Here is a 25,951-nt window from a genome sequence, read left to right as displayed (position 1 = left end):
CCACTGTGAGGAATCTTGGAGTTATCTTTGATCAGGACATGTCGTTTAAGTCTCACATTAAGCAAATTTCAAGGACCGCCTTTTTTCACCTACGTAATATTGCGAAAATCAGGAACATCCTGTCTAAAAATGATGCAGAAAAACTAGTCCATGCATTTGTTACTTCTAGGCTGGATTACTGCAATTCCTTATTATCAGGCTGCTCGAAAAAGTCCATTAAGACTCTTCAGCTGATCCAGAATGCTGCAGCACGTGTTCTGACAGGAACCAGGAAAAGAGATCACATTTCTCCTGTTTTAGCTTCTTTGCATTGGCTTCCAGTAAAATCCAGAATAGAATTTAAAATCATTCTTCTTACCTACAAAGCTCTTAATGGTCAGGCACCATCTTATCTTAAAGAGCTCATAGTACCTTACTACCCCACCAGAGCACTGCGCTCCCAGAATGCAGGGTTACTTGTGGTTCCTAGAGTCTCCAAAAGTAGACTAGGAGCCAGAGCGTTCAGCTATCAAGCTCCTCTCCTGTGGAACCAGGTTCCAGTTTGGGTTCAGGAGGCAGACACCATCTCCACATTTAAGAGTAGGCTTAAGACTTTCCTCTTTGATAAAGCTTATAGTTAGGGCTGGCTCAGGTAGTCCTGAACCATCCCTTAGTTATGCTGCTATAGGCCTAGACTGCCGGGGGATTTCCCATGATGCACTGAGCTCCTCTCTCCTCTACTTTCTCTCCTCTGTATGCAACCTTATCCCATTATTGCATGTTACTAACACAACTTCTCCCCTTTCTGGTAGTCTTGTGCTTTCTCGTCCCTCTCCTCTCTCCTCCTATCACTTCCTGCAGGTTTTCTGGCTCTGGAGCTGTGGAGTCTGGATCTGTGGCTGCGGGTCACCTGCTGCCCCCGTGTTCCTGCTCGACACCCTCTACTGCAACGACTATTGTTGCTAGTCTTATTGTTATTATAATCATTAACATTACGATGGTTACCATTAACACTATTATAAATATCTGTACCATTTTTCATTTAGTTATAGCAACATTACCTTCGCTGTCTGTACCTCTGTGTGTATATTGTGTAGGCTGCCTCCCTCCCCTCTCTCTCTCCTTACATCCCTCTCTCTCTCTCTCTCTCTCTCTCTCTCTCTCTCTCTCTCTCTCTCTCTCTCTCTCTCTCTCTCTCTCTCTCTCTCTCACCCCAACCGGTCGAGGCAGATGGCCGCCCACCCTGAGCCATGGTTCTGCTCGAGGTTTCTGCCTCTTAAAAGGAAGTTTTTCCTTGCCTCTGTCGCCTAGTGCTTGCTCTTGGTGGGAACTGTTGGGCTTCTGTAAATATCATCACAGAGTACGGTCTAGACCTGCTCTTTTATGAAAAGCGCTGTGAGATAACTGTTGTTGTGATTTGGCGCTATATAAAAAATTGAATTGAAAATTGAATTGAATTGAAGTACTAGTACTACTAGTAGACTGCATGCAAATGAAGCAGGCGGGACAAGGTCTTTGATTGGTCAATTTTCAAACTGTGTGCTGCAGAGCCTTAAAGGACCAGCTCTGAACTGCAATGAGGAAAACTACTCTGCAGCATTCATTAACAGCTTCAGAGATATTTTAGCAGCTTGCAGTGATATAAACTTTATGTTTGATTAAACTGAATTAGATTTAAAGTTAAATTAGGCTACATTATTATTATTCAGGCCATTCAGAACTATTGTCTCGTAATTACAAAACAAATCTGCAAACTCACAATAACCACAATGAAATGTTGGTGCAAAACTGCTGAATTAACGTTATATTGTCCCTGAGTGTACCATGTTAGGCAGTTACATTACTGTTAGGCATTGTGTTGGCTTCTTAGGCCTCTATCAGTTCACACATGAATAATATCCTCTTGCAGTCAGAGATCCTGCAGTTTCAGTCTCCCCTCTCTCACGTGTTGACACACAGGCCCCATTCTGTGCAAAATGGTCGATGTGAATATACACACACATACTTTACTGTTTAATTGATTCATTTTATTGTTAATATTTAACACATAGACACTTTTACAGTTTTGTTTATTTTATTTATATATTTCTATGGTGATTAATGAACTGTATAAAGTGAGTTTTTTGGGGGGAATTTATTGGTAGCTTTGGCAATATTTTTGTTTTACATTCATGCCTTGTAAAACTAGATTGAATTGAATTAATCTTGGGCAGTTACAGTGAGTTAAATGTGAGTCATTTTTTTCTTGCTGTAAACATAAATCCTGTTTGCAACTCCCTTTTGCTACAGATCAGACAATATACAGTACAACAATGATCTTTAAATCACCCACTGGCCTGGGCCGTGCACATCCCAGGCCAGCTCCTTTCTTTGTTGATTTTCAATTTTATTAATCCAGAAACTCTCCTCCACTTAGGCCTCTCAGCCACCAATACCGTACCTGTAGTAGTGTGAGAACTGACTTCTGAAAATAATAAATTTTTGTGTTTTTAACATCATGTGTTTAGGTAAATTACATGTTTTAGCACTTAAAGCACTTAAATAACAATAAATAACATCTGTCTCATGCTTCTGTCAGTCCTTTAGTCTCTGTAGACAGCTAGAGGAGTCTGGGACAACATTATATGCTCACAATGAGGAGCCGTTAAAAACAGGTTTGTTGAAGGAGTAGGCTGCTGGTTGAAACTTCAAGCATAAACATATACATATCAGCATGTTGCTATTTCATAACAGGGGGAAGCTGAAAACCATGAGGGACAACCCCTCTCATGCTCTCTATGCTGAGCTGAGGAGCTCCTGCAGCCACATGCAGCCACATGCAGCCCCAGGCCTCAAAGCGCTTTGGAGGCTCGTTTCTGCCGTCAGCCATCAGGCTCCACAGCACCAAACTGACAGATATGTGCCTGATTTTATCTGAGACATTTTTCTGGTTTTAAATGGTTGTAAATAATTATTATTGATTTTATGGTGTAAATAGTGTGTAAATACTGCATCTCTTCTTTTATTCCTTTGTGCTGCTATTTCGACCTAAATTTCCTCCACGGGGATTAATAAAGTCTTATGTTGTCTTATAAACTTTGATAAACGTGAATGTGACAGTTTCTTTTTCTGCTGAAGGCCTGCTCATTGTTCAGAATGCTGTTAAGTAATTACATCTTTAAAAGGCATTTATTTCGAATCACAGAGTGGATACTTCCTCTCCCAGTATTTCTTTTGATAAAACATTGATGAAAATATGCATTTTCACACTTTATTCTGCATATATATTAAGCAAAGAGCTGGCAGTTAACAACACTGAAAGTTGATCAGGCTTTAAAGGGTTAAATTTTGGCGGCAGGAAATTCAAACTGGCCAGCCAATAGGAAGGTTCCATGATTTGCATTTAGTGCAACTAGTACTACTAGTAGACCATTTTGGCTCTTACTAGTACTACTAGTAGACACTTTAGCGCCTACTAGTAGTACTAGTAAGGTCAAAATGTGTCTACTAGTACTACTAGTAGACATTTTTGCTCTTACTAGTACTACTAGTAGACACTTTAGCGCCTACTAGTAGTACTAGTAGACGTTTTTGCGCTTACTAGTAGTACTAGTAAGGTCAAAAATGTCTACTAGTAGTACTAGTAAAGATTTTTACACTATATTTAAAGGCAAAATGAATGAAAATGTGCTTACTAGTAGTACTAGTAGACATTTTAGGTCTTACTAGTACTACTAGTAAGCGCCAAAATGTCTACTAGTACTACTAGTAGACGTTTTAGCTCTTACTAGTACTACTAGTAGACATTTTAGCTCTTACTAGTACTACTAGTAGACATTTTAGCACCTACTAGTAGTACTAGTAAGGTCAAAATGTGTCTACTAGTAGTACTAGTAGACGTTTTTGCGCCTACTAGTACTACTAGTAGACCGCATGCAAATGAAGCAGGCGGAAGAAGGATTTTTATTGGCCAATATTCAAACTGCGTGCTGGAGAGTCTTAAAGGACCAGCTCTGAATTGCAAGTCGAGTTTACAGATTTTCTCAGTTGGTTTTGTACATTTCTCAGATCTGAATTGAAATTCTCGAAACAACTTGTTCAGCCTCCACATCGCCATCATCATCTCGTCATTTGTGCACATCATTAAAGCAATTTCCCGTTATTTTGGAGAAATTGCAAATGCTTTGACACATTGATGTAAACATTTATGTATGTCTGCTGTTGACAACATCATCAAATGGCACGACACATTGTCAAAAGCTTAAATAAAGTCAAACTTTAATTTCATTCTTCACAATCAAGCTGCAAGAAATGTTGTTTTTGCACATCGTCTCTGATCCTGCAGCCGAAGAGGCTTCTGCGCGCTTTTCACATGGTCAAATCTAACCAGTAGGTGGCAGCAGACATCTGCGTAACGTCCAGAGACGCTGGGATCATGAGCGAGACATCACAAGAAAGCGGTTTTAATAATGTTGTTCATCGCGTTTGGAATGCGCTTGATGTTGCCAGACGGGAACTGGCGTCAACCTGGCGAGAGCCACAAGGAGCACATTTAGGAGGCGAAGAAGAGCGGGTCCGATGGCAGGTAGTTAGCATTAACGTTACAAGTTTAAAGTCAATGTCTGCATTGTCCTTTTTACTGTCACCGCTAACTCGCAAGTGGCTTCCAAATTCTTAATGTGTGACATTTTCCACTTAATGTTGGAACGGTAGCTATATTTTATTAAGCATAAGCTAACGTTACTGTTCCATCAGCTGGTCGGCGGCTGGCAGTTACAGAAAGTAAGTTAAGTTAGCAACAAAATGTGAGAGGTTAAGTGTATTGATCTAGTGACTGTAAGAACGTGAGCTTCGTTAAGTTAGAATAAACAGCGGATTGTTGACGTTTCGTTGACAAAGTCTGGCTGCGAGTGAGAGACAGAGAACCAGAGAGCTCCTTTGCTTTTCTTCTCATAGCATAGGCAGATTAAAACAGCAGGTTATTATTACCTAATAATAGGTTAGCAGACCCATGACTAAGAGAGGGATCGGATATTGAGGCAGAGTGAAATAATTCCTGCGTGCCGAACCGGGTCAGTGGCTGCTGGTCAGAACAGGAGGACCCGGAGCTGAGAGTCCAGAGGGAGGAGTCTGACCTGAGAGCAGGTCCACAGCAGAATCCGGGTTAGTTTAGGGAGGGAGAGCAGACGGGACGAGGCTATTTCCATTAGAGGAATTTAAAAACATGTTATTATGCAAAATTCACTTTTCACTTTGATTACAGTGACTACATGTTCTACCACAGTTGTATAACTAACGATAATGTGTAATACTTTCTGTTTTTGTACAGAAGCACAAGCACCTGTAAATAGGCCAAGTGGAGTTTGGAAAGTGAAGCTCTTCCTGCTGCCAAATGCTGACCAAATTGTCCTTCCGCCTCATGCAGAATGCAGAAAACTAACCAGAGTGGGCTTAGGTAATGTACAATATGCATAGGTTCTGAATGCCAACATGCACTTGAATTGTATTTGTGTCTTTATTTACACGGAAAATGCAAACCTATTTACATTATTGTGGATTTGCAAGTGCACTTTTGCAGCAAAACTAAAGATTTGTTTATTTTACACTTTCAGCAGGACTTTTTCCATATTCAGCAGGACTTGCCCTGACTGATTTGGTGAAGCAAACACCCTAAAAATCCAATGCTTATGAAGAGCTAGTCCTTTCGACCACTCAAAGCGCTTTTACACTACATCTGCATTCACCAATCACATACATTCATACACTGAGCCTAAGTGCTCAAACGGAAACTAACATTCACACTCACTCATACACTGGCGGAATCGGGGTTCAGTATCTTGCCCAAGGACACTTCGACACGCAACCAGGGGGAGCCAGGGATTGAACCGCTGACCTTCTGATTAACGGCCAACCCGCTCTACCTCCTGGGCCACAGCCGCCCTTGTATATACATTATGTCACGCATATTGACATCATGTGCTCAAATCATAACAATACAGCAATGTTTATCGTTCATGACCTTCAAGACACAATAACGCTTTGAATCGAGGTCATTAACTAGTGAAAAGAAGTAATGACTGAGTCATTGTATTGATTTATTGACAACTATTTTTTTTTTGAATTTGACAGGGATCCCGAGTCATGATTTGCCAGGGGAAGGCTCACAAAGATGTTATGCACAACTTTCCTGGACTCTCCCAGAGTTTAATAATTACATTTGCCAAAGCTTTCCCACAGTTAGCCTGAATGTAATTGGATTTCATCTCGCCAGAGCTGACAAGTCCAGGGTTCTGAGTAAAATTCAGGCAAATACACTGAAGGAGGTGAGGACAGCAGTTGGCAGAAGCAGGGTGTATATTATTCCCCAGACCAATATTACACTGCCACAGGTGAGTTGTTGTTGTATTTTCTCGCCAGCACTCCTTTTAATGTTAGCACACTGATGATAGTTACTAAACAGGCTTTTTGTTTTGTCCGTCAAGATCCCAGGACCTGAAAGAACTCGTACCCTGCCAGAAACATCTCCACCTGATGGACCTGAGTCTCTACCTGCTTCTTCATCATCCACACCACCAATGGCCACACCCACTACTTCACCATCAGCCGTCAGACCTGCAGTCTCACCTGCTGCCCCCCCAGCAATTCATGTAGGTCCAGCCCTGTCCCCCGCACCATCAGCCATCAGACCTCCGGCCTCACCGCTGTCCCCCAGGTCACACCGCCTGCTCCTACAGCACCCATCGGCATGCCACCGGTCACATCTAGTGCAAGTTCCCAGTCCCCTCCCCTTAGCGTCATGTCCCTGTCTTCGACGATGGACAGTGATGCGGGATCACCGAGGACAGACACGAACCCATCACTCGTAAGTTATTGTAAAGCAATAATACATTTGTATGTACTTTTGATAATTCACACCAAAGTAAAGAGTAATCTTAAAATCCTAGTTAAAAAGTCATCCTTTTAGTTTTCAAAGCTAACCTCAGTGAAATATGTAAATGGTCATTCTTGTCAACCAACAGGAGGCAAGTTTGGATCCTGCACAGTGGGTGAACGCTGGCACCCCAGAGGTAAGTTTTAGTTCTGTGATAAGTCGCATTTAGGATGTTTAGCAAATATTGATATTTTGAGACATTTTCATTTCATGCACAATTTGTACCTTCTAGGTCTTTTACAGAAGGGCCCGTATGGAACCACTCAACAGGTCTGTCATAGGTTTACAAACAGCAACCGTGTGTGACACTGCATTCACATAAACAGTCTCAATACTCATCTTTAAATTTGACAGAGAATATCAGAATACGCATGTAGATTACCAAGACCAGTAGTCTGCAAAGACATTTGGGTCCAAAAAAGGCCTGACTATGTAATACTGACGCTGACAAATAAAAAAATCTGAGCTTTTAGGACTCCTGTCAATGACCTTGTTATTGCGGACCCTGAGGAAGCGGAGGAGGACGACATTATTGCAGTTCCATTTGAAAGTGACAGTCCTCCGTCGGTAAGTTAAATTTTTTACACTGCATTCAACTGGGAGAATAGTTTACGTTTATATGTAATTTTTAAGGACACAATACATTACACATACACTATAATAAAAGAATGAGATATTGCCACTATTTAAAAAGGAAATTCAAAGACCAGACCAACCTTTTTTGCCAGTCATTTCTGACGTACTTTTTACGTTTGATGTATTTTAGGAAGATGTGGATCTTGCCATCATTTTGAGGACTTTTCAAGAGGATCACCTTTCTCACAGCCTGGTATCCACCATTTGTGTCAGGAGGAGAAAGCTTCTGGAGAGTGCCGTTAAAGCCATCTCCAGAAACGCTTTCTGTTGGACCCACTCACCACTTATTGAGTTTGTAGGAGAAGACGCAGATGATATGGGGGGACCGCAGCGAGAGTTTTTCAGGTCAGAATACCTAAACTAATTTCTTCAGTGTTTTAGAACAAACGTTTGCATGGGGAGCTGCACAGTAATACACGTCGCTGTATTTCTCTTTTCTGTCCATTTACTCTAGACTCTTGATGATAGAGGTACAGACCTCCCTGGGCATTTTTGAGGGAAAGGCCGGCCAGCTCTTTCTTAGTTACGACCAAGCAGCACTAGACCAGCGTAAATATTTCAGAGGTGGCAACCTCATCGCTTGGTCGATTGCCCACGGAGGTCCGTGTATCAGAGCCCTGGACCCCAGCCTCTTCCAGCTGATGTGCGGACAGGAGCCTCCGCTGGAGCAGTTTGACTGGCGTGTGCTGCCTGACCCAGATGTGCAAAGCAAAGTCAACAGGGTACTTTGTAATTATCATGTGAATATTTATTTGGATTTTAAACAAACATTTGTTTTACTTTGGGTCGCTGTTGACAAAAGAACATTTAATGTCTAGCAGGACAAACACTTGCTCAAGCTGGGACTCCTGCTACATTATTGTCACTCAGATTTCTGTCCAAGATCCTACAGTGCAAGACTGCAGGGGACCTGACTCAGCTCCAGCAAGACCTGGGGGACTGGATTGCAGAGTGCGGCGTCCCAAGCGTATTTAGTGCCACAGTTGAAGACATACCAAAAGTCTACGCGTATGTGGTGAAGCACTACATCTTTCTCAGGTAAACACATACAAGCTTTACAGTTGTAACTACTACAAAACACTGTCAATATAAAAAAATGTATGTTTCTGCACTTACTTTTTGCTTTGGGTCAGAGTTTGATACATTTATTCCCCAGTATAGCATCAAAGAAATCCAAAAAAATGATGTTGATGTTGCAAATTACCAGGACAGAAAGAGAAGCTGTGAGCTGAGGATCAGTTGGACATTTGCGTCTTGTTTGTCAAACAGCAGACAGATGTACTGGACCTCAGGTGTGCTCCTGGGTTCTCTCTTCTCTTTCTGTCCTGGGTTGGCCGCTGAAACTGGAGAGCCATTGTAAACATATAATTAAGAAACAGTGTCATTATCATTTTGATGCGGTTGATCAGTCTTTCCCACAATTTGTGGTGTGATTCCAAACTTGTGCACGGTGATGTACATGTTTTATCTCTGCTGCTTTACAGAACGGCCAAGATGATCCTCCAGTTCACAGACGGAATGAATGCATTTGGGAAGCTGTGGGACCTGGTGAGGAAGAACTGGATTGCCTTCCTGCCTTTGTTCACCAACATGCAGGAGCCCATGTCAAAGGCAGCCTTCAAGGCCCTCTTCAGTTACAACTACAGCAGGAGAGGCAGCAACCATCGCGAGGCAGAGGAGGACACCATCTACAGCTGGGAGATGGTGCTTAATATGATTGAAGGTACGTTTTATTCCTTTATGAAATGTTAGAGCACTAATTATGAAACCTTAGACACTACACAAACATCCATGAATGTACTGTGACAGAAAGAAAATACAAAGTGTTTTACCAATTTAGGAAAATGATCTTACGCCACTGTACCAAAGCCATTACAACAAGGTACACATTTAGACGTGATCAAAAGTACCTTGTGTCTCAGAAGTGTACTCTGAAGCCAGTCAGGTTTATATTCTCTACATTAGTGATTAAAGGAAATACAGTTCTGATCTTGTAAAGTTTGACATTTTAAAAATGAAAATGTCACTTAGATGCTTACGTTTTCTTCTGGTAGACAAAGTGACTGACCTCAAATTCGAAGACCTTCTGATTTTCACCACTGGAGCAGACGAGGTTCCTCCCCTGGGCTTTCCCAGGAAGCCCTCCATCGACTTCTATGAACAGGAGGCAGGCCTGCGCCGTTTGCCCTACGCATCTACCTGCACGATGTGCCTGTACCTGCCGAGAGGCGTCAGTCAAGAGGAGGAACTGCACGAGATGATTTTACTGGCCACAAGAGGCTCTTTGGGATTTGGAAAGGTGTAGAAGCTTTGATAAGCAGACGCTCCCAGGCAGTTAGCACCGCCTGAACCAGTTTATGGGCTTTTCCCCATGACTGAAAGTTTGTGTGTGTTTGTTTACACTTAAATCATGCACTGGTGTTTGCACATAAAGTGTATCATGTTCTCTGAAGAATGTTCTGAATCTCCCTCACACACACAAGGTACCTGTCCTTTAACTCTGTTGTTCCATCCAGTGCATTTTGAAGGTGCTGCTGTTGTTCAGAGCTCAGGTCGTTGAGTGGTTGTGATACAATCACCGCTCGTTCAAGATCTTCACTGTTTGCTTGGAGCTGGGTGAGCTGGATGCCGTGGTCGTGCCAGGCCAGCTTCCAGATTTTCTTGGCTGTAAGGGTCATCTCCAAAGACGTTGTTGACAGCAGCTGAGTCCTGCTCACTGTTGGCTAACATGCCCTCCATCCAAATTGTGTCGGGGTGCGGTTGTTAGCCGATCTGATTCTGTGGTTGTTCCATGCACGTCTGAATAAATCGAGTCGTTTTTGGAGTTCTGTCTTATAAACTATTTGTAATGCCATTTTCTGAGCGTTATTTTCAGGGTTCAAGATTTGCTCATCTTCAAAGGAATAGAACAGCGTGTAGAAGTAGTGCACAACCTGCTGGAAGACATCTCTCCAAAGACGTTCGATTCGTTGGTTGTGTACAGACTGGCCTGTAATGTGCCTCGCGCGTCCTTGTCCCTGCAGAAGGTTCATTAAGAGCGCAACTAGAGTGTTCTCCCCTCCGTGGTCCGATCTGACTCTGGAGGGTAACCCGTACAGACAGGTGGCTCGAACAAAAGAAGTCAACACTGTCAAAGCGGTGTTGTCTGTGCTGCAGTTGATGTAAGTTATTAGTCTCGAGTTCCCATCAATACCAGCATGCGTCACAAACCCCCACCTGAAAACATTCAAAATAATACAGAATAATTGATTACTTCTTTACATTTAACCCCATATACACTATTCTATTACATGTCTACCAATAGATTTACAACTGACTGGTTTTAACACATGCACAGTGAAATTGAGTCTGCACAACCCATCCAATATGGCTTCCCACTACTCCCACCAGTACACAGAAATACAACAGCGGACCCTGCTTACCGAATGAGACGCATGTGGCCATCGATGTGCCACAGACTATTCGGAAAGGGCACATAGTATGTTCTCCTGGCCACAGTCTGGCTCCATCTCTGGGCTGCAGCAGCTGGATCAATGCGGTTAAGGGTCTCTCGGACTCTTGTCCTTGGTACAACAATCCCATCAGCATGCAGGTACGCCCGTATCATCTGAAAGGAGTTCATCATTGAGGGCAATTAAGGTACATTTGGTATAAAAAGGAAAACCAGGTAGGGAATACGCTGTAGTAAGCTTACTTCTGAGCCTGATCTTGGGAAGTGTTGTGGAGTCTCCTGACGTGTTCCTCCAGGTTAGCATCACTAATGGGAGTGAATCTGTTTCTTGCTGAAATCTGAAAAGACTTCATTTTTTTATGCAGGTATGAGGAGGAGCAGCCCAACGTCCTTGCCATAGCTCTCACTGTGAAGCCTTGAGTGAGGAGCAGCTCAATTTGCTCCCTTGTAATATCAAGAGCAGGTCTTCCTCTCCTTCCTGAAATATGGAAATGAAATAATTCAGGCACATCACTGAATTAATAACGACAATTTTATGTTATGAAATCTAGAAGTAGAAGAAAACTGATGTTTTGCCGCACCACCTTCCTCTACCACGCATTTTTAATGCTTGCACATTTGTTTGTGATTGACTTCACAAACACAAGTAATCAGATTACAGTACAGAGCAGTTACATGAATTTAGTGAAATAATATTATAGTTTAACTCACCTGAATGCAAACGATGTGCTGCATGGAAACCACCGCGTAATGCGTTTGAAGCTGCGGGCGCGGTGATGACAGACCTGAGATCTGTCAGACTCTGGATTATATCCCGCACGGCCTCGGCGCTAATAACGTCTTCAACTCTTCTCATGTTAGCAATATAGATGTCGATAGCGTTCACCTCTCTTTGACCTGCAGATCCTTGATGAAATGCTCGTTCAATTGCAGTACATCGTCTCCTAATGCGTCTCAGGACATCCCCCGCCATGTTTGCGTTGGAAATATTTCCTTTACCGTGTGCAATTCCTCAACCAATTACTTTAAAATGACCAGCTTCCTTTTCCTCCCCTATTCCCGCCTCTTAATTAACATGTCGTGCAACTAATTAAGTAGTTAACTTTGTGTTGTCCACTAGCGCAAAGTAAACAAATAAATATTCAGAAGACTAATATTGTCTGCAGCACCAGCAGGGTCAGGGCTGTATTCCAGAAAGCAGGTTTAGTGAAAAGTGAGATGAGGAACACTCCTTTGAACTTGGAAAGGTGTAGAGAGATACAGATAAGTCATTGATCCTACATGCCTAATGCTTCATACCGATGTGCTCATTTAAACTGAGGTTACACATTACGTGATGACCACGTCAGTGCAAGAGCTGCTCTAACAAAGTTACAGTCACAGTATTGTGAAAAGGACAGGCAGAGGTTTATTGTGAATCAATTTAATCAATTCAAATTAGCTTTATTGGCATGAATGTGTAACATCAATATTGCCAAAGCATCATACATACCACATAAGAGCAATCAACCCCATACATTTCATTAAACAAGTAATTAAAGTGTAAAGTAATCAAAGCGGATGTGTGTTTGTGTTAAAGAAAATATAAAACCTTTTAATTAAATAAATAAATAAAACAGTAAGCGTTGTGTGTGTGTGTGTTTGTTAAAAAAAATATATTACAAATAAATAAACAAAACAGCCTGTGTGTGTGTGTGTGTGTGTGTCTGTTAAAAAATAAATATATATATATATATATATATATATATATATATATATAATTTAAATAAATAAATAAAACGGTAAGCGTGTGTGTGAGTTTAAAAAAAAAAATATATATATATATATATATATATATATATATATATATATTATATTAAAAATAAAATAATCTCTGAATCTCTATTTGAATGCGGGGTCAAAAACTGCTGCTCACAGAAAAACTTTAGATAGTCTTTGGGTGAGCTTTGATAGGGACTGAATAATGCAATGAAACAGCATGTCTGGCTCTGTAAGAGAGAAACTCAGGGTCTGTTGAAGAAAACCTGTAAGTGAACAGGTTAGGGTCACAGAGAAACCCTGTTTGCAGATTGCAATTTGACACCATTCAATGTGTCAAATTCTGTCATAATTTTTGTTGCTTCATATTTAAGGGGGGGTATAATCTGTACAACTGGGTAAACACAAAATGAACATGATGATATGTTTTTAATGTCCTCTACACATTTTTCACCCATCGGTGTTCTTTGGGGTCAGATTGACCCCAGCCTGTTTTAGCAGTATTAAACATATATGTGTAAGCAGAAACATTTTACACACATTTGTTGTGCTTGTTTTGGATGCAACTGAGGTCACCATGACATGCAATGTTATAATATTCCTTCAGGACCTTATATTGGTAGAGCTAGTGTCTCATGGGTGTGTTAGTCATTCAGTAGACAGCTAGAGGAGTCTGGGTCAACATTATATGCTGTAAATCATAACGATGAGCCATTAAAAACAGATCCATACACATTACTTATGGTTATATAAACATCAACATGAAAGACTGTGCCAATGTTGCTATTTCATAATAAACTTTGATAAAAGTGAACCTGGTAGTTTATTTTTCTGCTGAAGGCCTGCTCATTGTTCAGCTGTATGTGAATGTAAATAAATAATTACATCTTTAAAAGGCATTTATTTTGAATCACAGGGTGGATATTCCCTCTCCCAGTATTTCTTTTGATAAAACATTGATGTAAATATGCATTTTCAGACTTTATTCTGCATATATATTAAGCAAAGAGCTGGCAGTTAACAACACTGAAAGTTGATCAGGCTTTAAAGGGTTAAATTTTGGCGGCAGAAAATTCAAACTGGCCAGCCAATAGGAAGGTTCCATGATTTGCATTTAGTGCAACTAGTACTACTAGTAGACCATTTTAGCTCTTACTAGTACTACTAGTAGACACTTAAGCGCCTACTAGTAGTACTAGTAAGGTCAAAATGTGTCTACTAGTAGTACTAGTAGACATTTTAGGGCTTACTAGTACTACTAGTAAGCGCAAAAATGTCTACTAGTAGTACTAGTAAGGCGAAAATGTGCTTACTAGTAGTACTAGTGACCATTTTTGCGCTTACTAGTAGTACTAGTAGACATTTTGGCGCTTACTAGTAGTACTAGTAAGGCGAAAATGTGTCTACTAGTAGTACTAGTAGATATTTTATGTCTTACTAGTACTACTAGTAGACATTTTAGCACCTACTAGTAGTACTAGTAAGGCGAAAATGTGCTTACTAGTAGTACTAGTGACCATTTTTGCGCCTACTAGTAGTACTAGTAAGCATTTTGGCGCTTACTAGTAGTACTAGTAAGGCGAAAATGTGCTTACTAGTAGTACTAGTGGCCATTTATGGAAAGCCGTTTGAGCATTTATTCGATATCCTACTAGTGCGCGGTTTTTGGCTCTTACTAGTAAGCCATTTTGCCTTACTAGTAAGCCAAAATGGCCTACTAGTACTACTAGTAAGCGCTAAAATGGTCACTAGTACTACTAGTAAGCGCAAAAATGGCCACTAGTACTACTAGTAAGCACATTTTTGCCTTACTAGTACTACTAGTAAGCGCCAAATGTCTACTAGTACTACTAGTAGGGGCAAAAATGGTCACTAGTACTACTAGTAAGCACATTTTTGCCTTATGGAAAGCCGTTTGAGCATTTATTCGATATCCTACTAGTGCGCGGTTTTTGGCTCTTACTAGTAAGCCATTTTGCCTTACTAGTAAGCCAAAATGGCCTACTAGTACTACTAGTAAGCGCTAAAATGGTCACTAGTACTACTAGTAGGCGCAAAAATGGCCACTAGTACTACTAGTAAGCACATTTTTGCCTTACTAGTACTACTAGTAAGCGCCAAAATGTCTACTAGTACTACTAGTAGGCGCAAAAATGGTCACTAGTACTACTAGTAAGCACATTTTCGCCTTACTAGTACTACTAGTAGGTGCTAAAATGTCTACTAGTAGTACTAGTAAGACATAAAATGTCTACTAGTAGTACTAGTAGACACATTTTGACCTTACTAGTAGTACTAGTAGACATTTTTGCGCTTACTAGTAGTACTAGTAAGACCTAAAATGTCTACTAGTAGTACTAGTAGACACATTTTGACCTTACTAGTAGTACTAGTAGGCGCTAAAGTGTCTACTAGTAGTACTAGTAAGACCTAAAATGGTCTACTAGTAGTACTAGTAAGCACTAAATGCAAATCATGGAACCTTCCTATTGGCTGGCCAGTTTGAATTTTCTGCCGCCAAAATTTAACCCTTTAAAGCCTGATCAACTTTCAGTGTTGTTAACTGCCAGCTCTTTGCTTAATATATATGCAGAATAAAGTGTGAAAATGCATATTTACATCAATGTTTTATCAAAAGAAATACTGGGAGAGGGAATATCCACTCTGTGATTCAAAATAAAAGCCTTTTAAATATGAATTTACTTAACAGCATTCTGAACAATGAGCAGGCCTTCAGCAGAAAAATAAACTGCCACATTCACGTTTATCAAAGTTTATAAGACCAGATAAGACTTTATTAATCCCCGTGGAGGAAATTTAGGTTGAAATAGCAGCACAAAGGAATATAAAAGAAGAGATGCAGTTTTTATACAAGTATCAACACACGATTTACACTATAAAATCAATAATAATTATTTACAACCATTTAAAACCAGATAAATGTCTCAGATAAAAACAGGCACTAATCTGTCAGTTTGGTGGTGTGGAGCCTGATGGCTGACAGCACAAATGAGCCTCCAAAGCGCTTTGAGGCCTGGGGCTGCATGTGGCTGCATGTGGCTGCAGGAGCTCCTCAGCTCAGGATGAGAGGGGTTGTCCTCATGGTTTTCAGCTTCCACCTATTATGAAATAGCAACATGGGCAAAGTCTCTCATGCTGATGTGTAAATGTTTATGCTTGAAGTTTCAACCAGCAGCCTACTCCTTCAACCAACCTGTTTTTAATGGCTCCTCATTATGATATGAAGCATCTAATGTTGTCCCAGACTCCTCTAGCTGTCTACAGAGACTAAAGGACTGACAGAAGCATGAGACAGATTTTATTTATTGTTATTTAGGTGCTTTAAGTGCTAAAACATGTAATTTACCTAAACACATGATGTTAAAAACACAAAATGTTTTATTATTTTCCCCTCAGAAGTCAGCACATTGAGAAGTCAGTTCTCACACTACTACAGGTACGGTATTGGTGGCTAAGAGGCCTAAGCAGAGGAGAGTTTTTGGAATATTGAAATTGCTAATCAACAAAAGAAAGGAGCTGGCCTAGGATGTGCACTGCCCAGGCCAGAGGGTGATTTAAAGATCAGATTAGACCTCTGTGAGTGTTTGTGTGCTAAAAATATTAACAATTAAAATGAATCAATTAAACAGTAAATGTATGTGTGTGTATTGTGGTGTCTGAACAATAATGCTGCGATGATGTGTTGAGAAGAAATCCCCTTGACACTGTTGATCATAAAAGTTTATTACATCAAGGAGTTCAGCATCAATTACAAGCTGTGACCAGCCCGATGGCCACTCTGTACACAGCTTATATAGGACCTGTTTAGGTATCTGTTAGACACCATAGAAGGGTCAGAGTCCGCAAAATAGAGCTCCTACCCATAGAAGGGTACAGTACAAAACAAGGGGTCAGAGGTCAAATTCCATAGGAGGGTTCACTGAACCTCTTTCCACCTGCTACAGTGCTATTTTAAACTTTTATGCGTCAAATGCACATATATTGTACACCACAGTATATTCACATCGACCATTTTGCACAGAATGGGGCCTGTGTGTCAACACGTGAGAGAGGGGAGACTGAAACTGCAGGATCTCTGACTGCAAGAGGATATTACTCATGTGTGAACTGATAGAGGCCAAAGAAGCCAACACAATGCCTAACAGTAATGTAACTGCCTAACATGGTACACTCAGGGACAATATAACGTTAATTCAGCAGTTTTTGCACCAACATTTCATTTGTGGTTATTGTGAGTTTGCAGATTTGTTTTGTAACTACGAGACAATAGTTCTGAATGGCCTGAATAATAATAATGTAGCCTAATTTAACTTTAAATCTAATTCAGTTTAATCAAACATAAAGTTTATATCACTGCAAGCTGCTAAAATATCTCTCTGAAGCTGTTAATGAATGCTGCAGAGTAGTTTTCCTCATTGCAATTCAGAGCTGGTCCTTTAAGGCTCTGCAGCACACAGTTTGAATATTGACCAATCAAAGTCCTTGTCCCGCCTGCTTCATTTGCATGCAGTCTACTAGTAGTACTAGTACTACTAGTAGGCGCTAAAAAGTCTACTAGTACTACTAGTAAGCGCAAAAATTTCTACTAGTACTACTAGTAGACGTTTTTTGCGCTTACTAGTAGTACTAGTAGACATTTTGGCGCCTACTAGTAGTACTAGTAAGCGCAAAAATGGCCACTAGTAGTACTAGTAGACGTTTTTGACCTTACTAGTACTACTAGTAGGCGCTAAAAGTCTACTAGTACTACTAGTAAGCGCAAAAAAGGCCACTAGTACTACTAGTAAGCACATTTTGACCTTACTAGTAGTACTAGTAGGCGCTAAAATGTCTACTAGTACTACTAGTAAGCGCAAAAAAGGCCACTAGTACTACTAGTAAGCACATTTTGCCTTACTAGTAGTACTAGTAGGCGCCAAAATGGCTTTTACTAGTAAGCCATTTTGCCTTACTAGTAAGCCAAAATGGCGTACTAGTACTACTAGTAAGCGCTATGGCGCCTACTAGTAGTACTAGTACGGTCAAAAACACCTCTACTAGTAGTACTAGTGCGCAATTTGGCTTACTAGTAAGGCAAAATGGCTTACTAGTAAAGCCATTTTGGCGCCTACTAGTACTACTAGTAACGTCAAAATGTGTCTACTAGTACTACTAGTGGCCATTTTTGCGCTTACTAGTACTACTAGTAGACTTTTTAGCGCCTACTAGTACTACTAGTAAGGTCAAAATGTGTCTACTAGTAGTACTAGTAGACGTTTTGGCTCTTACTAGTACTACTAGTAGACATTTTTGCGCCTACTAGTAGTACTAGTAAGGTCAAAAAACGTCTACTAGTAGTACTAGTAAAGATTTTTACACTATATTTAAAGGCAAAATGAATGAAAATGTGCTTACTAGTATTACTAGTAGACATTTTAGGTCTTACTAGTACTACTAGTAAGCGCCAAAATGTCTACTAGTACTACTAGTAAGGCAAAAATGTGCTTACTAGTAGTACTAGTGACCATTTTTGCCCCTACTAGTAGTACTAGTAGACATTTTGGCGCTTACTAGTAGTACTAGTAAGGCAAAAATGTGCTTACTAGTAGTACTAGTGGCCATTTTTGCGCTTACTAGTAGTACTAGTGACCATTTTAGCGCTTACTAGTAGTACTAGTAAGGCAAAATGGCTTACTAGTAAGGCAAAATGGCTTACTAGTAAAAGCCAAAAACCGCGCACTAGTAGGATATCGAATAAATGCTCAAACGGCTTTCCATATTGCCTTACTAGTAGTACTAGTAGACATTTTGGCGCTTACTAGTAGTACTAGTAAGACCTAAAATGTCTACTAGTAATACTAGTAAGCACATTTTCATTCATTTTGCCTTTAATATAGTGTAAAAATCTTTACTAGTACTACTAGTAGACATTTTTTGACCTTACTAGTACTACTAGTAGGCGCAAAAATGTCTACTAGTAGTACTAGTAAGAGCCAAAACGTCTACTAGTACTACTAGTAGACACATTTTGACCTTACTAGTAGTACTAGTAGGCGCTAAAAAGTCTACTAGTAGTACTAGTAAGCGCAAAAATGGCCACTAGTAGTACTAGTAGACACATTTTGACGTTACTAGTAGTACTAGTAGGCGCCAAATGGCTTTTACTAGTAAGCCATTTTGCCTTACTAGTAAGCCAAAATGGCGTACTAGTACTACTAGTAGAGGTGTTTTTGACCATACTAGTACTACTAGTAGGCGCCATAGCGCTTACTAGTAGTACTAGTACGCCATTTTGGCTTACTAGTAAGGCAAAATGGCTTACTAGTAAAAGCCATTTTGGCGCCTACTAGTACTACTAGTAAGGCAAAAATGTGCTTACTAGTAGTACTAGTGGCCATTTTGGCGCTTATGGAAAGCCGTTTGAGCATTTATTCGATATCCTACTAGTGCGCGGTTTTTGGCCTTTACTAGTAAGCCATTTTGCCTTACTAGTAAGTATGGAAAGCCGTTTGAGCATTATTCGATATCCTACTAGTGCGCGGTTTTTGGCCTTTACTAGTAAGCCATTTTGCCTTACTAGTAAGCCAAAATGGCCTACTAGTACTACTAGTAAGCGCTAAAATGGTCACTAGTACTACTAGTAAGCGCAAAAATGGCCACTAGTACTACTAGTAAGCACATTTTTGCCTTACTAGTACTACTAGTAAGCGCCAAAATGTCTACTAGTACTACTAGTAGGCGCAAAAATGGTCACTAGTACTACTAGTAAGCACATTTTCGCCTTACTAGTACTACTAGTAGGTGCTAAAATGTCTACTAGTAGTACTAGTAAGACATAAAATGTCTACTAGTAGTACTAGTAGACACATTTTGACCTTACTAGTACTACTAGTAGACATTTTTGCGCTTACTAGTAGTACTAGTAGACTTTTTAGCGCCTACTAGTACTACTAGTAAGCACATTTTGACCTTACTAGTACTACTAGTAGGCGCTAAAGTGTCTACTAGTAGTACTAGTAAGAGCTAAAATGGTCTACTAGTAGTACTAGTTGCACTAAATGCAAATCATGGAACCTTCCTATTGGCTGGCCAGTTTGAATTTCCTGCCGCCAAAATTTAACCCTTTAAAGCCTGATCAATTTTCAGTGTTGTTAACTGCCAGCTCTTTGCTTAATATATATGCAGAATAAAGTCTGAAAATGCATATTTACATCAATGTTTTATCAAAAGAAATACTGGGAGAGGAAGTATCCACTCTGTGATTCAAAATAAATGCCTTTTAAAGATGTAATTATTTATTTACATTCACATACAGCTGAACAATGAGCAGGCCTTCAGCAGAAAAATAAACTACCAGGTTCACTTTTATCAAAGTTTATTATGAAATAGCAACATTGGCACAGTCTTTCATGTTGATGTTTATATAACCATAAGTAATGTGTATGGATCTGTTTTTAATGGCTCATCGTTATGATTTACAGCATATAATGTTGACCCAGACTCCTCTAGCTGTCTACTGAATGACTAACACACCCATGAGACACTAGCTCTACCAATATAAGGTCCTGAAGGAATATTATAACATTGCATGTCATGGTGACCTCAGTTGCATCCAAAACAACCACAACAAATGTGTGTAAAATGTTTCTGCTTACATATATGTTTAATACTGCTAAAACAGGCTGGGGTCAATCTGACCCCAAAGAACACCGATGGGTACAAAATGTGTAGAGGACATTAAAAACATATCATCATGTTCATTTTGTGTTTACCCAGTTGTACAGATTATACCCCCCCCCCTAAATATGGAGCAACAAAAATTATGACAGAATTTGACACATTGAATGGTGTCAAATTGCAATCTGCAAACAGGGTTTCTCTGTGACCCTAACCTGTTCACTTACAGGTTTTCTTCAACAGACCCAGAGTTTCTCTCTTACAGAGCCAGACATGCTGTTTCATTGCATCATTCAGTCCCTATCAAAGCTCACCCAAAGACTATCTAAGGTTTTCTGTGAGCAGCAGTTTTTGACCCCGCATTCAAATAGAGATTCAGAGATTATTTTATTTTTAATAGATATATATATATATATTTTTTTTTAAACTCACACACACTTACCGTTTTATTTATTTATTTAAATTATATATAATATATATATATCTATATATATATATATATATTATTTTTTAACAGACACACACACACACACACAGGCTGTTTGGTTTATTTTATTTGTAATATATTTTTTTTAACAAACACACACACACAAACGCTTACTGTTTTATTTATTTATTTAATTAAAAGGTTTTATATTTTCTTTAACACAAACACACATCCGCTTTCATTACTTTACACTTTAATTACTACTGCTAACTGCCTGGGAGCGTCTGCTTATCAAAGCTTCTACACCTTTCCAAATCCCAAAGAGCCTCTTGTGGCCAGTAAAAGCATCTCGTGCAGTTCCTCCTCTTGACTGACGCCTCTCGGCAGGTACAGGCACATCGTGCAGGTAGATGCGTAGGGCAAACGGCGCAGGCCTGCCTCCTGTTCATAGAAGTCGACGGAGGGCTTCCTGGGAAAGCCCAGGGGAGGAACCTCGTCTGCTCCAGTGGTGAAAATCAGAAGGTCTTCGAATTTGAGGTCAGTCACTTTGTCTATCAGAAGAAAACGTAAGCATCTAAGTGACATTTTCATTTTTAAAATCAAATGTCAAACTTTACAAGATCAGAACTGTATTTCCTTTAATCACAAATGTAGAGAATATAAACCTGACTGGCTTCAGAGTACAGTCACTGAGACACAAGGTACTTTTGATCACGTCTAAATGTGTACCTTGTTGTAATGGCTTTGGTACATTGGCGTAAGATCATTTTCCTAAATTGGTAAAACACTTTGTATTTTCTTTCTGTCACAGTACATTCATGGATGTTTGGTTTCATAATTAGTGCTCTAACATTTTCATAAAGGAATATAACGTACCTTCAATCATGTTAAGCACCATCTCCCAGCAGTAGATGGTGTCCTCCTCTGCCTCGCGATGGTTGCTGCCTCTCCTGCTGTAGTTGTAACTGAAGAGGGCCTTGAAGGCTGCCTTTGACATGGGCTCCTGCATGTTGGTGAACAAAGGCAGGAAGGCAATCCAGTTCTTCCTCACCAGGTCCCACAGCTTCCCGAATGCATTCATTCCGTCTGTGAACTGGAGGATCATCTTGGCCGTTCTGTAAAGCGACAGAGATAAAACATGTACATCACCGTGCACAAGTTTGGAATCACACCACAAATTGTGGGAAAGACTGATCAACCGCATCAAAATGATAATGACACTGTTTCTTAATTATATGTTTACAATGGCTCTCCAGTTTCAGTGGCCAACCCAGGACAGAAAGAGAAGAGAGAACCCAGGAGCACACCTGCACAAGAGGTCCAGTACATCTGTCTGCTGTTTGACAAACAATACGCAAATGTCCAACTGATCCTCAGCTCACAGCTTCTCTTTCTGTCCTGGTAATTTGCAACATCAACATAATTTTTATGATTTCTTTGATGCTATACTGGGGAATAAATGTATCAAACTCTGACCCAAACCAAAAAATAAGTGCAGAAACATACATTTTTTTTATATTGACAGTGTTTTGTAGTAGTTACAACTGTAAAATGTGTTTACCTGAGAAGATGTAGTGCTTCACTACATGCGTAGACTTTTGGTATGTCTTCAACTGTGGCACTAAATACGCTTGGGACGCCGCACTCTGCAATCCAGTCCCCCAGGTCTTGCTGGAGCTGAGTCAGGTCCCCTGCAGTCTTGCACTGTAGGATCTTGGACAGAAATCTGAGTGACAATAATGTAGCAGGAGTCCCAGATTGAGCAAGTGTTTGTCCTGCTAGACATTAAATGTTCTTTTGTCAACAGCGACCCAAAGTAAAGAAATGTTTGTTTAAAATCCAAATAAATATTCACATGATAATTACAAAGTACCCTGTTGACTTTGCTTTGCACATCTGGGTCAGGGAGCACACGCCAGTCAAACTGCTCCAGCGGAGGCTCCTGTCCGCACATCAGCTGGAAGAGGCTGGGGTCCAGGGCTCTGATACACGGACCTCCGTGGGCAATCGACCAAGCGATGAGGTTGCCACCTCTGAAATATTTACGCTGGTCTAGTGCTGCTTGGTCGTAACTAAGAAAGAGCTGGCCGGCCTTTCCCTCAAAAATGCCCAGGGAGGTCTGTACCTCTATCATCAAGAGTCTAGAGTAAATGGACAGAAAAGAGAAATACAGCGATGTGTATTACTGTGCAGCTCCCCATGCAAACATTTGTTCTAAAACACTGAAGAAATTTAGTTTAGGTATTCTGACCTGAAAAACTCTCGCTGCGGTCCCCCATATCATCTGCGTCTTCTCCTACAAACTCAATAAGTGGTGAGTGGGTCCAACAGAAAGCGTTTCTGGAGATGGCTTTAACGGCACTCTCCAGAAGCTTTCTCCTCCTGACACAAATGGTGGATACCAGGCCGTGAGAAAGGTGATCCTCTTGAAAAGTCCTCAAAATGATGGCAAGATCCACATCTTCCTAAAATACATCAAATGTAAAAAGTACGTCAGAAATGACTGGCAAAAAAGGTTGGTCTGGTCTTTGAATTTCCTTTTTAAATAGTGGCAATATCTCATTTTTATTATAGTGTATGTGTAATGTATTGTGTCCTTAAAAATTACATATAAACGTAAACTATTCTCCCAGTTGAATGCAGTGTAAAAAAATTTAACTTACCGACGGAGGACTGTCACTTTCAAATGAACTGCAATAATGTCGTCCTCCTCCGCTTCCTCAGGGTCCGCAATAACAAGGTCATTGACAGGAGTCCTAAAAGCTCAGATTTTTTTTTTTGTCAGCGTCAGTATTACATAGTCAGGCCTTTTTTGGACCCAAATGTCTTTGCAGACTACTGGTCTTGGTAATCTACATGCGTATTCTGATATTCTCTGTCAAATTTAAAGATGAGTATTGAGACTGTTTATGTGAATGCAGTGTCACACACGGTCCTGTTTGTAAACCTATGACAGACCTGTTGAGTGGTTCCATACGGGCCCTTCTGTAAAAGACCTAGAAGGTACAAATTGTGCATGAAATGAAAATGTCTCAAAATATCAATATTTGCTAAACATCCTAAATGCGACTTATCACAGAACTAAAACTTACCTCTGGGGTGCCAGCGTTCACCCACTGTGCAGGATCCAAACTTGCCTCCTGTTGGTTGACAAGAATGACCATTTACATATTTCACTGAGGTTAGCTTTGAAACTAAACTAAAAGGATGACTTTTTAACTAGGATTTTAGATTACTCTTTACTTTGGTGTGAATTATCAAAGTACATACAAATGTATTATTGCTTTACAATAACTTACGAGTGATGGGTTCGTCTGTCCTCGGTGATCCCGCATCACTGTCCATCGTCGAAGACAGGGACATGACGCTAAGGGAGGGGACTGGGAACTTGCACTAGATGTGACCGGTGGCATGCCGATGGGTGCTGTAGGAGCAGGCGGTGTGACCTGGGGGACAGCGGGTGAGGCCGGAGGTCTGATGGCTGATGGTGCGGGGAACAGGGCTGGACCTACATGAATTGCTGGGGGGGCAGCAGGTGAGACTGCAGATCTGATGGCTGATGGTGAAGTAGTGGGTGTGGCCATTGGTGGTGTGGATGATGAAGAAGCAGGTAGAGACTCAGGTCCATCAGGTGGAGATGTTTCTGGCAGGGTACGAGTTCTTTCAGGTCCTGGGATCTTGACGGACAAAACAAAAAGCCTGTTTAGTAACTATCATCAGTGTGCTAACATTAAAAGGAGTGCTGGCGAGAAAATACAACAACAACTCACCTGTGGCAGTGTAATATTGGTCTGGGGAATAATATACCCTGCTTCTGCCAACTGCTGTCCTCACCTCCTCAGTGTATTTGCCTGAATTTTACTCAGAACCCTGGACTTGTCAGCTCTGGCGAGATGAAATCCAATTACATTCAGGCTAACTGTGGGAAAGCTTTGGCAATGTAATTATTAAACTCTGGGAGAGTCCAGGAAAGTTGTGCATAACATCTTTGTGAGCCTTCCCTGGCAAATCATGACTCGGGATCCCTGTCAAATTCAAAAAAAAAATATTGTCAATAAATCAATACAATGACTCAATCATTTACTTCTTTTCACTAGTTAATGACCTCGATTCAAAGCGTTATTGTGTCTTGAAGGTCATGAACGATAAACATTGCTGTATTTGTTATGATTTGAGCACATGATGTCAATATGCGTGACATAATGTATATACAAGGGCGGCTGTGGCCCAGGAGGTAGAGCGGGTTGGCCGTTAATCAGAAGGTCAGCGGTTCAATCCCTGGCTCCCCTGGTGCATGGAAGTGTCCTTGGGCAAGATACTGAACCCCGATTCCGCCAGTGTATGAGTGAGTGTGAATGTTAGTTTCCGTTTGAGCACTTAGGCTCAGTGTATGAATGTATGTGATTGGTGAATGCAGATGTAGTGTAAAAGCGCTTTGAGTGGTCGAAAGGACTAGCTCTTCATAAGCATTGGATTTTTAGGGTGTTTGCTCACCAAATCAGTCAGGGCAAGTCCTGCTGAATATGGAAAAAGTCTGCTGAAAGTGTAAAATAAACAAATCTTTAGTTTTGCTGCAAAAGTGCAGCAATGATGTCATCCAGCACTTGCAAATCCACAATAATGTAAATAGGTTTGCATTTTCCGTGTAAATAAAGACACAAATACAATTCAAGTGCATGTTGGCATTCAGAACCTATGCATTGTACATTACCTAAGCCCACTGGTTAGTTTTCTGCATTCTGCATGAGGCGGAAGGACAATTTGGTCAGCATTTGGCAGCAGGAAGAGCTTCACTTTCCAAACTCCACTTGGCCTACAGGTGCTTGTGCTTCTGTACAAAACAGAAAGTATTACACATTATCGTTAGTTATACAACTGTGGTAGAACATGTAGTCACTGTAATCAAAGTGAAAAGTGAAAAGTGAATTTGCATAATAACATGTTGTTTAAATTCCTCTAAGGAAATAGCCTCGTCCCGTCGCTCTCCCTCCCTAAACTAACCGGATTCTGCTGTGGACCTGCTCTCAGGTCAGACTCTCTCCCTATGGACTCTCAGCTCCGGGTCCTCCTGTTCTGACCAGCAGCCACTGACCCGGTTCGGCACGCAGGAATT

General features: G+C 40.6%; 2 protein-coding genes and 2 long non-coding RNA genes across 5 annotated transcripts; 1 reads left to right on the top strand and 3 right to left on the bottom strand.

The window, feature by feature from the left end:
- Nucleotides 1-4,370: 4,370 nt before the first annotated feature.
- On the top strand, nucleotides 4,371-9,859 carry LOC119892044 (G2/M phase-specific E3 ubiquitin-protein ligase-like). 2 transcript variants are annotated; one of them, XM_038704127.1, is made up of 12 exons: nucleotides 4,371-4,543; nucleotides 5,288-5,413; nucleotides 6,088-6,347; nucleotides 6,441-6,820; nucleotides 6,978-7,025; nucleotides 7,122-7,159; nucleotides 7,363-7,456; nucleotides 7,656-7,870; nucleotides 7,980-8,247; nucleotides 8,409-8,563; nucleotides 9,010-9,248; nucleotides 9,580-9,859. In XM_038704127.1, exons 4-12 carry the CDS (start codon nucleotides 6,704-6,706, stop codon nucleotides 9,828-9,830), a joined length of 1,425 nt encoding a protein of 474 aa, XP_038560055.1. In that variant the 5' UTR covers nucleotides 4,371-4,543; nucleotides 5,288-5,413; nucleotides 6,088-6,347; nucleotides 6,441-6,703; the 3' UTR covers nucleotides 9,831-9,859. The 2 variants fall into 2 exon arrangements, with proteins under 2 accessions (XP_038560055.1, XP_038560056.1); XM_038704128.1 differs by lacking the exon at nucleotides 4,371-4,543 and adding an exon at nucleotides 5,084-5,121.
- An 11,173-nt stretch (nucleotides 9,860-21,032) lies between these two features.
- On the bottom strand, nucleotides 21,033-22,081 carry LOC119892047 (G2/M phase-specific E3 ubiquitin-protein ligase-like). The gene is made up of 2 exons (XM_038704131.1): nucleotides 21,715-22,081; nucleotides 21,033-21,389 (listed from the first exon to the last, which is right to left on the bottom strand). Exons 1-2 carry the CDS (start codon nucleotides 22,040-22,042, stop codon nucleotides 21,139-21,141), a joined length of 579 nt encoding a protein of 192 aa, XP_038560059.1. The 5' UTR covers nucleotides 22,043-22,081; the 3' UTR covers nucleotides 21,033-21,138.
- A 349-nt stretch (nucleotides 22,082-22,430) lies between these two features.
- Nucleotides 22,431-23,527, bottom strand: LOC119892050. Its single transcript, XR_005442504.1, has 4 exons — nucleotides 23,502-23,527; nucleotides 23,090-23,303; nucleotides 22,712-22,979; nucleotides 22,431-22,551 (listed from the first exon to the last, which is right to left on the bottom strand). It is a non-coding gene; the product is annotated as an uncharacterized LOC119892050 (long non-coding RNA).
- LOC119892049 lies at nucleotides 23,527-24,159 on the bottom strand. The gene is made up of 4 exons (XR_005442503.1): nucleotides 24,138-24,159; nucleotides 23,931-23,978; nucleotides 23,797-23,834; nucleotides 23,527-23,594 (listed from the first exon to the last, which is right to left on the bottom strand). It is a non-coding gene; the product is annotated as an uncharacterized LOC119892049 (long non-coding RNA).
- Nucleotides 24,160-25,951: the final 1,792 nt, after the last annotated feature.

This window comes from Micropterus salmoides, unplaced genomic scaffold, assembly GCF_014851395.1.
Source record: "Micropterus salmoides isolate LMB-PRFRI ecotype aquatic unplaced genomic scaffold, ASM1485139v1 Ms_hic_scaffold_7, whole genome shotgun sequence".
Taxonomy (NCBI): domain Eukaryota; kingdom Metazoa; phylum Chordata; class Actinopteri; order Centrarchiformes; family Centrarchidae; genus Micropterus; species Micropterus salmoides.
Note: the sequence above shows the minus strand (reverse complement) of the source record. Positions and strands in the feature narration are given on the sequence as shown.